Source organism: Vidua macroura, chromosome 24 (assembly GCF_024509145.1).
Source record: "Vidua macroura isolate BioBank_ID:100142 chromosome 24, ASM2450914v1, whole genome shotgun sequence".
In the NCBI taxonomy this organism is placed as follows: Eukaryota; Metazoa; Chordata; class Aves; order Passeriformes; family Viduidae; genus Vidua; species Vidua macroura.
This window is the reverse complement of record NC_071594.1, coordinates 2,792,048-2,806,151: the sequence shown is the minus strand read 5'-3', so window position 1 is coordinate 2,806,151 and position 14,104 is coordinate 2,792,048. Positions and strand designations below refer to the sequence as shown.

General features: G+C 59.9%; 1 protein-coding gene across 2 annotated transcripts; it reads right to left on the bottom strand.

Moving 5' to 3' along the window:
• Positions 1–4,027: 4,027 nt before the first annotated feature.
• On the bottom strand, positions 4,028–12,500 carry CSF1 (colony stimulating factor 1). Of its 2 annotated transcripts, none has more exons than XM_053998427.1 (9): positions 12,423–12,500; positions 11,054–11,182; positions 9,262–9,324; positions 8,817–8,996; positions 7,915–8,092; positions 6,253–7,070; positions 5,955–6,010; positions 5,813–5,865; positions 4,028–5,514 (listed from the first exon to the last, which is right to left on the bottom strand). In XM_053998427.1, exons 1-8 carry the CDS (start codon positions 12,441–12,443, stop codon positions 5,814–5,816), a joined length of 1,497 nt encoding a protein of 498 aa, XP_053854402.1. In that variant the 5' UTR covers positions 12,444–12,500; the 3' UTR covers positions 4,028–5,514; position 5,813. The 2 variants fall into 2 exon arrangements, with proteins under 2 accessions (XP_053854402.1, XP_053854403.1); XM_053998428.1 differs by having other exon boundaries at positions 6,253–6,380.
• Positions 12,501–14,104: the final 1,604 nt, after the last annotated feature.

Genomic DNA, 14,104 nt, shown 5'->3' with positions numbered 1-14,104 from the left:
GCCGCCGCGCCAGGGGCGGGGCCTCGCGACGTCACTGCGCCGTGACGTCACCGCGCACCCGCCGGGCTGCTGAGGCCGCGCGGCGTCGCGGGGGGAGCGGGCGGGACGCGGGGCGCCCCCTGGCGGACAAGGAGGGGACGACGCTGAGGGGCGGGAATGAGGGCGGGGCCAAAGTGGGGGCGTGGTCACTCTGTGGGGGCGTGGTTCTTATGAGGGGCGTGGTCGTATTGGGGCGTGGCCAGGAACCTCAGCGCGGGCCAAATCCCAATTAACTACAATAATTATATAACTTAAATAAATTTACATATAAATTTCTATGACATATAATATTATATAATGTATATAATTATATAATGTATATAATTATATAATTCATATAATTATAATGCATATATGCATATAATTATTTTTTTATTCGTATATATAGTCTTTATATATATTCATATAATAGTCTTTCAATTCGTTTTTAAATTAAAGCTAATTAAATTCCTTACTTAGACTAAATGAAATTATTATTAAGATTAATTTTATGCACAAAATAGAAACCATATAAATTTAATATTAATTATATATAAATGTGTAAAATATGTTAATTTATTTATATTTAGAAGTTATATACATTTACATTTATAAGTGATTAAAAAACTATAGAATTTCGGTAAATTAATTTTATGCATATATATAGCATGCATAAATTTATGTTAAATAACTGAACTATATAAATTTAATACATAAATTATATTAATTTATATACATATTTTCTAAATAAATATAGAAACTAAATATGTTACATACATTAATTGATTAATTAATTGGGCAATAAAAGCTGAAACTAAAGAATGAGGGTTTTCAGGGTAAAAAAATTTGTTCAGAGGGAAGAAGTAAAGCGGGAGAGAAAAAACACGATTAATCAGGAAAATAGTTTGAATAAAACGCGGGTAAAAATAAGACATAAAGGAGTGTGTCCGCTCCCGGAGCTGTGGGTGTCCATCCCTGGGGTGTGTCCAGTCCCGGAGCTGTGGGTGTCCATCCCCGGGGTGTGTCCGCTTCCGGAGCTGTGGGTGTCCATCCCTGGGGTGTGTCCGCTCCCGGAGCTGTGGGTGTCCATCCCCGGGGTGTGTGTCCAGTCCCGGAGCTGTGGGTGTCCATCCCTGGGGTGTGTCCAATCCCGGAGCTGTGGGTGTCCATCCCTGGGGTGTGTGTCCAGTCCCGGAGCTGTGGGTGTCCATCCCTGGGGTGTGTCCGCTCCCGGAGCTGTGGGTGTCCATCCCTGGGGTGTGTCCGCTCCCGGAGCTGTGGGTGTCCATCCCTGGGGTGTGTCCAGTCTCAGAGCTGTGGGTGTCCATCCCTGGGGTGTGTCCGCTCCCGGAGCTGTGGGTGTCCATCCCTGGTGTGTGTCCAGTCCCGGAGCTGTGGGTGTCCATCCCTGGGGTGTGTCCGCTCCCGGAGCTGTGGGTGTCCATCCCCGGGTGTGTGTCCGCTCCCGGAGCTGTGGGTGTCCATCCCCAGGGTGTTAACCCCGCCGGGTGCCAGCTCCCCGGGCCGCCGGGCAGTTCGGCCGTGCTGGCCCCGCAGCCCGGCTCAGCGCCAGCTCGGGGTCAGGGCAGTGCCCTCCCGGCCCTCATTACCCATTAACGAGCCGAGCGGAGCCACCGGGCCCCGGAATCGCCCGCCCACATCCCCAGACCAGCGTGGGGGTGCTGAGCACTTTTTGGGAGTGCTGAGCCTGGCCAGGGCTTCCTCCCCCATTCCTCCTCCTCACCCTCCTGCAGCGGGCTCTGCCGGCTCCTGCATTCCAGGGAGGGTCACAACCAACCTGTCCCCGGGGCCAGGGACACTGAGGGGACACGGACCGCGGTCCCGGCTCCACAGAGTCCCCACACGGGCTCTAGGGACCATTCCAGGACAGGCAGGCAGGCGGGGGGCTCTGATCCCGGGCCACCCCACCCCGACCCCATCCCCAAACGCCCCACAGGCAGCAGGGAGGGGTGTGAGCCCTGTTCGCCTTCACTTCCCCGAGGCTGCTCCCTTAAAATACAAGCTGGGAAAACATCAGCGTGTGGGTTAAAACCCCAGGGGAAAGGGCAGATAACGGGTTTTAACCAAAATCACTTTGTCTGGCCACAAAACGGCCTCTGGCCACCTAAATCCTGCAGCAGTTCCTCGGCCAAAACCCTGTCCCGGAGCCGCCGTGCCCCAGGAACCGCGGCCTCGGGGCCTTTCCGCTGCTTCTGCCCCGTCAGCAGCTCTGCGGTGCCCGCGGCTGCTCTGGGGAGGCTTCCCAGGGTGGGCAGAGCTCTCTGGGGGCTCTTGGGAGGGGTCTCGGGACATCTGGGGGGGTCTCCGAGTGCTTGGGAGGTTTCAGGGCAACAGGATGAGCCTGAGATGTCCCAGCCCTGACAATGCCACAAGCAGCAGGGCTGTGGGGGCCCCCAGGACCCCCGGGGTGGGTGCTGGTGACCAGAGTCTGTGCCACCCCATGCCAGCCTGTGCTTCAGGTCCCGTGAGCCTCTTGTTAATGCTCCCCTCATCCATCTTTTCCCCCAAACCCCCTGTTCTCGTCCCATCAAAGCACCTTTTTGCAGTACCAACACCCATTTGGGACCCCCGGAGGGACCCCCGGGTGCCCCACTCAGTCCCGGGATGGGGGGTTCTTTTCTACCCTCCCCTACGAGTGCCGAGGGCCAGGGATGTAGCTCCATGGGACTCCTGAGTGGGGACTGAGAGCAGCTTTTGCCCCCCAGATTGCAGGGGCTGTGGGGGGGAAGGTGCCCGGGGCAGGGAATCACATCCCTGCTCCCACACAGGCCAGCCACAGGGTGGGGAAAAGGCAGCAGCTGGGAACACGAGGAGCACAGGGACCCTCCTGGCCCGAACCTGAGGGCAGGGAGACAGTTTGGCTTTTTCCCTGCATTTTCCAGATGCTTTTACAGCACACAGAGCATCCAGAAAAAGTCAGGGATGAGGGACTGTGGGGTGAGGGGATGAGAGACTGTGAGGACAGGGGGTGGGGACTGGTGCTCCTCACACTGCCCAGCAGCTCGGGATGCTCCCAGCTCTGCCCCCAGCTCTGCCACAGCTTCAAGCTGCCATCATCCAGCCCCAGCCACCCTCTCCAGTGCAGCTGTGGAGCTGCCTGGTGCATCCTGGAGCATCCTGGAGCATCCTGGAGCATCCTGGAGCAGGCCAGGGACCCACTGCCCTCAGCACCCCCAAACCCGGGCACAGTGCCCACCCCTAAGAGCAGCTTCCGGCCTCAAATACCCCCCAAATGTGACCATAATGACCGTGGCATGGATCCAGCAGGATATATATAGGTCCCACTTCCCTGGGAAGGGGATGTGGACCTGGGAAACCCCCGGCTGCTGCTGGGGAGAGGAAGGGCTGGGCTGAGTCAGCTCCCCTCGAGGAATCCTGTTTGTCAGCGAACAAGGCAGCAGCTCAGCCCTGGCACTCACAGAAAGCTCCCAGATCCCCTCCTGCCCTTGCCACCCCCTTGGATGAGCAATGGGGGTGTTCACCCTGCACACCCCATGGGCTGGTAGGGACCCAGGGTGGTGTGGGAGCCCCTGGCATCCCCCTGGAGAGGCTGGATCAGTGCAGGGGGAGCAGGGTATGGGGCTCCCCTGCTCCTGGAAAGAAGGAAGGAAAGAAGGGGGAGCGGTGTGGGGGGAGGAAATGCCTCTTCCAGTGCTGTCACTCTAAGCAAAGTGCTCCAGGAAACTTTGCCTCAAGTGTGTTTGCTTTAAACAGCTGCTTCCCAACCATTCACACAGATTTTGGGGGGCCACAGCACCAGAGACAGTGCCTGGAGTTCTCAGCGACGCCGGCAGAGCTGGGGCAGGAAGGGCAGATGAATCCCTCTGCCCTCATTCCAGTGGCCATGAACTCCCACAAGCATCCACAGGGAAGCAGGGCAGGGTAACACTACCAGGACTCAGCCCCAGTCACCCCCCCAGGGACCCCAGGGCTGCAACAGGGGAGCCACAAGCTCCAGTCCCCCCTTGCATCCCAGACTTACACCAAGTTACACCTCTCTGTTTATTAATAATATTAAATATACAAGTTGTTTTCCATTATTTTCTTTAAATAGACTTTTAAATGCCTTTGTATAAAATATTTCAGGATTTCATTGTATAAAAAAAAAATGCATCCCAAAACCAACAAAAAGCCCCAACCAAACAACAAAAAGAACAAAAAAAAAAAAAAGGCAAAATAAATCCAACATGGGTAAAGGCAAGTTTTCTCCCCCAGGAGCAGCTCCTCTACAGTGTAAACTGGTGACCCACACCACCAGGAGTTTGGCCCCAGACTTCCTGCTGCATCAGGGCTTTTATCCTGATTCACACCAGTCCCTCGCCCAGGAACCCCCTCCTTCTGCCAGTCATAAATACACACACACACACACACACATATATATATATATATATGTATATAAACCCCCAAATTAATAGTGATGCTTTCTTTAAAAACAGTTGGGTTTGTCCATATTTTCATCCTTCATATAAAAATAATGCTTGAAACTCCCAGAGCAGCGCAGGCCACGCTTCATCCAGGGCTGGAGGGAGCCGTTGGATTTTGGGGTATCTCCATGGCTGGCGCATCCCAAACCAGGCTCTTCCCAAAGCCGGGGAGTGGGGCAGTGCCAAGAAGCCCCAGGGTGCCCAGCTGGGGCAGTTCCAGCTCTTACACCCACGTGGATCCCATCCTTCCCAGCTCCATTCCCTTCTCCAAAGCGCAGTCACCAAAGAAATGGAATCCCAGCGAGGCCAGCTCGCGGCGAGGACCCTGTGAGGGGCACACGGCCCCCCCAGAACACTTGTGCAGGATAAGGACTTTCATTCACTCTACTAAAAAAAAAAAAAAAAAAAAGCCCTAACAACAGGAGGATGGGGAGGGACTGGGATGGTGCCAAGGGTCACCCCAAACCCAGCCCCGTGCAGGAACATGGGCACGGATGGGATTTAAATATTCACAGTGTGAGGGTTTGAGTTGCAAGTCAGGGCTGGGGGTCTCAGGATTGGCCCCCCCAGAATTCAGGATGCTCCAGTTGAAGCCTCAGGAAAGGCAGGGTGAAGGAGGCGATGGGTGCTGCTCCAAACCCAGTCTGCTGGGGTGGGAGAAAAGCCAGAGGATTCGGGGAGCTGATCCCATCTATCTTCATCCAGCTCTGGCCGTGTCCAAGTGGGGTCTGCTTCCATCATCCCACATCCAGCACCTCCACGGTCCTGTCAGCACCGCAGCGTCACACCAGCCACAGCTGCCGTCCTCCTGCAGTCATGGTCCCAACGCCTTCCAGCCCTTCACTTCCCGCTGCCCGGGGGTCCCACTCAGGGCACATCCCCCCATCCTTTTGTCCCTGCCAGGGAGTTTTTTGCAGTCTCTGGCCATCGGCACGGGGCAAGGGAAGAGGGAGTGTCAGCATCACGGTGGGATCGCGGCAAGGCTGGCGCGTGCCAACCCTCCTTCCCTCCGCATCCGTCCCCCGAGCAGCTTCACATCCTGCCTGGGGCCCTGGGAAAAGGAGGAGGGAGATGAGCAGGAGCTGGGGCTCTGCCAGGGAGGGCAGCGTGGGGTGAAACACACGAAAACCACAGGAAAAAATACTATGTATATTAAGAAAGTGCCAGTAATGGATTAACGAGCTGCGAAACCACATGCTGGCAGCGCTGGGGCGCAGACCTGCTCCTGTCCATGTCTTCCCACCCAGAATTTCCCTGCCCATGGCCAAGGCCAGCACCAACCAGGGACACAGTATTGTCCTCACAGCTTGCACCGGAGCCCTTCAAGGTCCCACCCAGCCCCTGATCACCTCAGAGATCCTGAGTCTCCAGCTCTGAACATTCCCTTGCTCCCTGCAGCGCCCTGTGACAGAAAGATGGGGGGGGTTAGGGCAGGGCTGCCCAGGGTGGGGGTCCCCAAAGCCCCCCCATGCAGGATGCTGTCACACCCACCTCCTCTCCGGCTCCTCGGGGTCACAGCCTCCATCCTCCAGTGACCGCTCCAGGACCTGTGTGGAGGCAGGGAAATGGGGAGATGAGCCCTGGGCAAGGGGAGGAGGCTGCAGCAGCAGGGTGTCAAATCTCCCAAATAACATCCTCCCACCGCACTCAACACCACCAATTAATTGTCCCCCGGTCTCAAAATTATGGGGGAAATGGGGATCAACCCACACTGGCCAAGAGACGAGTGGGGAAACTGAGGCAGGAGAGAATGTTGGTGCCCGGGGAGGAGACGAGGCGGGGATCTTACCCTGGATTTATACTTGTAGAAGAGCAGCCCTCCCGTGGCCAGCAGGACGGCCACCACACTGGCCACCGTAATGTAGATGAGGGGCTCCTGGCGGCCCTCCCTGGCGGGCGGCTCCTTCCTGCGCTGCTCTGCGCCCAGAACAAAGCCAGAGTCAAAGCTGGGCCCGGCCCCGCCGCCATCCTCGGGGCCCCGCAGCCGGCTGAGCCCCCAGCCCCACGCCCTCGCCCTGTCCCTGGGGCTGCCCGGGGCTCGCAGCTCTGGGGCCATCCTGGAGAAGCGGAGCTGCGTGACGGGCTCGGCCGCCGCCGCGGGACGGATCCTGGCTCCGCCGCCCGTCGAGCCAGCGCTGCGCGATGCTGTCGGAGGGGTGGTCCTGAGCCCGCCGGGCTGGTCCGGGAGGATGGAGCCTCCCCACTGCTGGCCTGGATCCTGCGGCAGGTGGCCGGTGTCCCACTCCACCAGCTCTCCATCCCCACGGAGGACGGGGACGTCACCCCGGGCCAGGCTCAGCGTCCCGGCCGGATCCTGGAGGGCTTCGGCACTGCTGGCTGGAGCTGTCTGCTTCATCCCGGGGGCCAACGCCAGTGCTGGGTCACCTAGCCCGGCACCCAGGACCTCCTCGGTCCCTGAGCCCCCGTCCGTGCTACTGGGGGGCTGAGATGGGGCCTCTAAGTCAGCGAGGGTGGTATGGAGGAGGCTGGAGGGGACTTGGGTGCTAGCGGGTGCCATGTCCCTGCCAGTGGCAGCAGAGAGGGAGGGCTGGGTGGCAGAAGGGAGGGCAGGGGACAGGCAATTGCAGTCAGGATCTGTCCCCACACCTGAAAGAAGGAGAGAGAAGAGACAGCCGTGGGGTCACCAGCCTCCAAGAGGAGCACAGCCAGCAGATCTGAGGTCGGGGCACTGTCCCCGTCCCTCCCCGCAGCCCCGGGCAAGCGGGTCAAACAGCCCCTCAAAAAATGGGAGAGCAAGGGAGCGGCAGGGAACAGGCAGGAGCAGGCAGGGCAGCATGAGGGTGACAAGCAGTGGGTGGGATGAAGCAAACCCGAGTCACCGGGTCCCCTGAGCTGATGGCAGTGGGTTATTGACAACTTGCAGGAGCCAGAGAGCCACGTTTAACGTCCCCACGGCACAAGGACATGGCACAGCTCTGACACGAGGATGACAGTGTGACATCTCCTCCATGCAAACACAGCACGGGCGCTCGCGGAAGCGCGGACGGCAACACGGGGCTCTTCCACCCTGGCAGCAACACTCTCCCCAAAGGCTTGGCCAGGGGAAACTGAGGCACGAGACAGCTGAAGTGACGCAGCCAAGGTCATGCAGCGTGTTGGTGGCACAGCAGTCCCTCCATTTCTCCGAGTTATGCTCCACCCGGCATCGGGGCTTTGAGACAGAGCTGAGCCTGATGCCTCCTTGGTCCCCCTCAGCATCTCTCCCTTGTCTTGCTTCCAGCAGGATTTAGCACAAATCCCACCTTCAAATGGCAGCCAGGCCCTTCTCCCCTGACACTGATGCAGAGCTTGCTGACACAGGGAAAGGAGCCAAGGTGGACATGTGCCACACCCACAGACACACGACTCTTAAGGTGCTCCATGCAGGCGAGCCCAAGCTCCCCAGACTGGCACAGGTTTACTGGGCAGAGGCCAAGCCTTGTCATCTCACCTGGTGAGGATCCAGCGTTCCTGGGTCCCGGGCACACCCTGCGGTACACTCGGCTGCAATCCTTCTCAAAAGTCTCCTGGTTCTGCAGCAGATGCTTGATGTCCTGGAAGAAATCCTTCACCAGCACCAGCATCTCGTAGGGGGACGTGGTGAACTCCTTGAAGCACATCTGTGAGAGCTGGAGGAAGCACCAGGCTCAGCATTAGCTCCATGACCACCCAGTGTCACCCCCACAGATACCACAGTGCTCCCAAGGCAGGATTTCCTGGCTTCTAGTGGCTCCATGCACACCCCACCTCTGCTCTGCTCCACGGCCCTGCCCACACACCCACCCCAGGATGCTCTGCACACCCCATTTCACCCCGGGATGTTCTAGACACCCCATTTCACCCCAGGAAGCTCTGCACACCCCATTTCACCCCGGGATGTTCTAGACACCCCATTTCACCCCAGGATGCTCTGCACACCCCATTTCACCCCGGGATGTTCTAGACACCCCATTTCACCCCAGGACGCTCTGCACACCCCATTTCACCCCAGGATGCTCTGCACATTCCATTTCACCCCAGGATGTTCTAGACACCCCATTTCACCCCAGGATGCTCTGATACCCCATTTTACCCCAGGATGCTCTGATACCCCATTTCACCCCAGGACGCTCTGCACACCCCATTTCACCCCAGGATGCTCTGATACCCCATTTCACCCCAGGATGTCCTAGACACCCCATTTCACCCCAGGATGCTCTGCACATTCCATTTCACCCCAGGACGCTCTGCACACCCCATTTCACCCCAGGATGCTCTGCACATTCCATTTCACCCCAGGATGTTCTAGACACCCCATTTCACCCCAGGATGAGGACCCAGGCCCAAACCCCCACGAGGCTGGGGTCACTGTACCATTCTCTCCTCATCATCCTCCTCCCTGATGCAGGGGTCCACATTCTCATCGATGCGGTTGTACATCTTGCGCACCATCTGCATCTTCCGGGCGTTGGACGAGTTCTCCTTGAACTCCGTTCTCTCCAGGATCTTGCCCATCAGGGGAAAGGCAGCTTTCACATAGCAGATGGAGTCGTTCTGCAAGTGACAAAAAGTGACAGCGGTTACCGGATGGGCATCCCGCTCTGCCTGGGGGAAACTGAAGCACGGAGGCACAAAATGCCTTTCTACAATCCCACAGGGTTCCCAAAGTGGGACTTGGAAGCCACCTGGCCAAGCAGGATGGGTCCCTCCTGGGCTGTCTCCTGCAAAGGGAGACCAGAGGGGAGGCTGGGGATCTGGGGACCTCCCAGCAGCCAGCCTGCTTCCCGTCCCCTGATGTCCCCAGCAAGAAACCACTCACCAACTGCATCTTGTCAATGAACTTGAAGGAGACCCTGCCCGGGTGCTGCATCTGGGTGTCAGCCTGGAAGGACAAAGCAGGATGTCACCCCACATCCCCAGGGACAGCGCTGGGGCTGAGCAGCCCCAGATATGCCATGCTTTGGGCATGGTGTGCCTGAGACCCCCAAATCCACAGGGCTAGGAGGACTTAGCTCCCATTCCTGCTTCATCCCATCCCATACTCCTCCTCCTCACACAGGCACATCCCTAAGGTTGATGCAGTGGCAGGAGTGAGCTCAGGATTCCTGCTCCCATCAGGATATTGTACTCCCCAATTCACAGACCTTCTCCTGCCTTTCCCTGCCTGCTCCCACCCCGCCTCTCTTCCTCCTCCTCCTCCTCCTCTTCCTGCCAGCACCACAGCAGAGCCCAGCCCTATTTAATTCTCCTCGGGTCTCCCCCGCACCACTCTCTCCTCTAAATCCAGGCTGCAAAAGAGCATCCTGCCGTGCAGGAGGTGGCTGTGACACCGGGGTCACACATTCTCTGGGATCACACAACGCCGGGGTCCCACACGCAGCGCCGCCGGCCGCCCATGCCACGACCCTCTCCAGTGGGAGGAAAAACCCACCCTAACCAAACGCTCTCCCTCCGGGCTGGCATCCCAGGCTGGGAGGGCGAGGGCTGGCAGAATTGCCGACCGGCAATTCTCCTCCTAGCCTGGGATGCCGTCCCGGAAACAATTGCTCCATTATCCTGCAGGCGCTGGAGCGAGGGCCAGCTCCTCCATCAGCGAGGAGAGGGCTGCAATCCCCAGCAGGAAAGCCACATCTTCCATTCAAACCTGCTCCGTCCCCTTTCTCCCACAGCCGCGGACCCAATTTTAATCCCCGGGCGGAGAGCAAAGGCTCCGGGGATGTGTTGTGCAGAGAGGGCTCGGGCAGAGGAAGCCGAGCTCGCCCAGAGCGGCTCCTGGCCCCGCAGCTCGGTGGTTAAAGAGGAAGAGGTGAGGCGAGCCCGGACACGGCGGTTACACAGAGCTCGGAGCGGAGCTCCCGGGGACTCGGAGGTGCCGCTCCCGTCTCTCGCCCGCACACCCCTCTTGCTGCAGGCAGAATTTAATCTGCGACAACCCTGCAAATCCCTGCGTGCCCCCGATTCCCGCTTCTCCCCTGAACATCCGCGTGATTCCCCGCTCGGAGGTGAGCCAAGGGCCACGAAGAGAGAGATACGGCCCCGGCAGCTGTATCCGCTGGGGCCAGGCCAGCACCCAGAGCTGCCCACGGGCCACACGGGATGACGGCCCCATCGCCCAGCCCGGTCGGCTCCATCGCCCGGCCGGGCCCCCCTCGCCGCCTGCCACCCACCCACAGCCCCGTTGCCAGCCCAGCTTCCAGGCAAGCAGCTGGACTCAGGAATGCAGCCGGATTCCTCTGCTTAACCCCTGCGCAGCCGCCCAGAAAGCACCACAGCCCGCAGCGCCGGCCCCTCCACTGCTTCCCCAGCGCCCCTGCACCCATCCAGCCTCACTCCTGTCCCCTTCCCGGCCTCGCTCCTGCTTCCGTCTTCTCTCGTTCCTCCTGTCGTCACTTTTCCATGGTCAGCCTTGATAAAGGCACGACATCTGTCACCCCTCAGTGCCCACTTGTCCCTTGTGCCCATGGATGCTCAGCTCCTGGGTACCATCACTTCACTAGAGGAGCTGAAGATCGCCCCATTTCCTTATTTCAGCACTAAAAAAGAGCTGCTTTGTGCCCATCTGGCCCCAGATGAGCCCCCATCCCACAGCACAGCCCCGGGAGGGCACTCACCAGCTCCTCCAGCTCGGCCAGGTGCCTCTCTGTGATGATCTGCTGGCAGTAGCTGTTCTGCTCCGTCTCATGGATGCGGAGCAGGAGGAGGAGGAGGGACAACAGCAGGGAGCAGCGGAGCAGGCACACCTGAGCACGACACAGGAAGAGTTTGAAGCAGGGATAACCCACACACATGCCAAACCCCCTGCCCCTCTCCACCACCCCCCAGCGTGACCACCTCTTTGGTAGCCAGCACTTGGCCACGGTCCAGCAGGATAATCCCACTGTGGTCCTCCAAGCCCGTGCCTATCCCCATCCTGCTATTTTTAGGAGCTCCAGGTCAGCAGGGAATTTCCCAAGGCCCGGTGACACAAGCCTGGATGTGGCTCTTGGCCACCTCCACATTCCCGATCCAGCCCCTCTCCCCTCTCCCGCACCATTTCTCCGTTGCTCCTGCAAATCTCCTCCTCCGCCCTGGCTCTCCAGAGCCCATCTGACACACTGACCCACCCATCCCCAAAAATCCTCTTCCCACCCTCCAGACCCCCCCAGCTGCACCCGCCGGGCTCTTTCCATGCAGCAGCTCTGGCCTCGTCCCAAATTTCCCTCCCAATCCCCCTCCAAAGAAGCGGGGAGGCCCCGATCCGTGGCGGGAACCCGGTGAGAAACGGGGCTTGTCCCAGAGCCAAGAATCCCGAGGTGGGGGTAGAGGGGACCCTCGGGTGGGTGTGCACCCCCGTCTCCCGGGGCACCGGCAGGGAGAGGGTGCCTGGGTGATGACTGGGGCGGGGGGGGGGAATTTCCCTTGGATGATATCCAGGAATCCTCCCCTCTTGTGAAACTCCAAGATGCCGCCCGGGCCACCGCCGAGATGTGGCCACGGCTGAACGGAGCCTCACCCCACCGGGAACGGGCTGGGGACGGGGCTGGAGTCGGGAACGGGGCTGGAGTCGGTGACCGGGACGGGGCTTCACCCCGCGGGTCCGGGGCTGGAGCCGGGCTGGGGATTGGAGCCTCATCGCGCAGGTCCGGGAATGGAGCCGGGGCTGCAGCATCCCCCGCCGGGGACGGGCTGGGGCCGGGGACCGGCCGGGGCTGAAGCCGGGGCCTCCCCACTCCCGGTCTGGGAACCGTGACGGGGCTGGAGAACCGGGAACCGGGGCTGGAGCCGCGGCTTCACCCCGCGGGTCCGGGGCTGCCACGCCAACAGAGGCGGGGCTGGAGCATCCCCCGCCGGGAGCCGGGACCCCCAGAGGAGGGGACCCACCACGAGGGCACGGGGACACCCGGGGCTGCCGCTCCCGCGGGGGCCCCGCACAGGTGGCAGCGGGCGCCGGGATGGGGGGGGGGTCTCCGCGGCCGTGGGTAGCGGGAGGGGCCGCCGTACCTTGGCTCCGAGGCGGGGCATGGGGGCTGCCGTGGGACCAGGGCCGGGCGGAGCGGGCGAGACGGCAGCGGCGGCGGGGCCGAGCGGGGCCGGGCTGAGCCGCCGCCGCGGCCGCGCTCCCCTTTATAGCGCCGCGGCAGCATGTGGTTTATGAGAAAGCCCTGGCGGGCGGCCAGGCCCCGCGGGGCCCGGCCCGGGCCAGCACCGGGAGGGCACCGAGCGGCACCGGGCGGCACTGCTGGGTCCCGTGTGCACGGCTGGGGTCCGAACGGAACCTCTCAGGTCCGATCGGAACCGCTCGGGTCGTTCAGTCGGTTCGACTCGCTGGGGTCAAATCGGCGCCGTTCGGGTTGGGCTGGAGCCGCTCGGTTACGATCGGATCGGCTCGGCTTTCCTGGAATCGGCTCGGCTCGGCACCGCTCGGCCCGCGCGTGCGAGCCCCCGTGGTGACAAACACACGCGTGTGTGCTCACCTGGGCACACACACACACACACACACACACACACACACACACACACACACGTCTGCATAGATGTGCCAGGGACAGACACCAGCCCCGGATGGCCACGGTCACCACGGGCACCGGTAGCCATGGGCACACACACAGCCTGAGCCTGGCACATGTGTGTACACACACACAGCCTGAGCCTGGCACACGTGTGTGCACACACACACACACAGCCTGAGACTGGCACACGTGTGTACACACAGACACACACACAGCCTGAGACTGGCACACGTGTGTACACACAGACACACACACAGCCTGAGCCTGGCACATGTGTGTGCACACAGACACACACACAGCCTGAGCCTGGCACACGTGTGTACACACACAGCCTGAGCCTGGCACACGTGTGTACACACACACACAGCCTGAGCCTGGCACATGTGTGTACACACAGACACACACACAGCCCTGAGCCTGGCACACGTGTGTACACACACACACACAGAGCCTGGCACACGTTTGTACACACACACATAGTCTGAGCCTGGCACACGTGTGTACACACACACACACACAGCCTGAGCCTGGCACACGTGTGTGCACACACACACACACACAGCCTGAGCCTGGCACACGTGTGTACACACACACACACACACAGCCCTGAGCCTGGCACACGTGTGTACACACACACACAGCCTGAGCCTGGCACACGTGTGTACACACACACACAGCCTGAGCCTGGCACACGTGTGTACACACACAGCTGTGCACACATGCACACACTGGGGACTCCTCGGAACGTGCACGTGTGCTCACACGCCCCCGTGTGTGTGTATGGTCACCCCTGGGCACTTGTATCTGTGTGAGCATAAACACAACCCCCCTGGATGTGCAGGGACACCCCCTCAGAACACACACAGAGCTCTGGGCCTTGCACGTGTGCGTGCTTGCTCATCCCTGGGCACACACATGCACACATGCACATATGATGGACACCCATCAGAACATGCGGGGATGGATGCATCAGCAAGGGTGTGCATGGACAGATCCACGAGCATTGGTCAGCCCACGTGTGCACAGGCAGATCCATCTGCACGGATGGACCCACACGTGCACAAGCAGATGCATTTGTAGGGATGTGCATGGACAGATGTCTGCATACGTGTGCATGACAGATCTGCACGGACATGGACAAATCCCTGTGCAGGGATGGGCCCACATGAGCAT

Coding starts and splice junctions, on each gene's coding strand:
- CSF1 (XM_053998427.1), bottom strand. CDS start 12,443: ATGCCCCGCCTCGGAGCCAAG. Junction 9,325..11,053: donor TGGCCGAGCTGGAGGAGCTG/GTGAGTGCCCTC, acceptor TTGTCCTTCCAG/GCTGACACCCAGATGCAGCA. Junction 7,071..7,914: donor GAACGCTGGATCCTCACCAG/GTGAGATGACAA, acceptor TCCTTCTTTCAG/GTGTGGGGACAGATCCTGAC.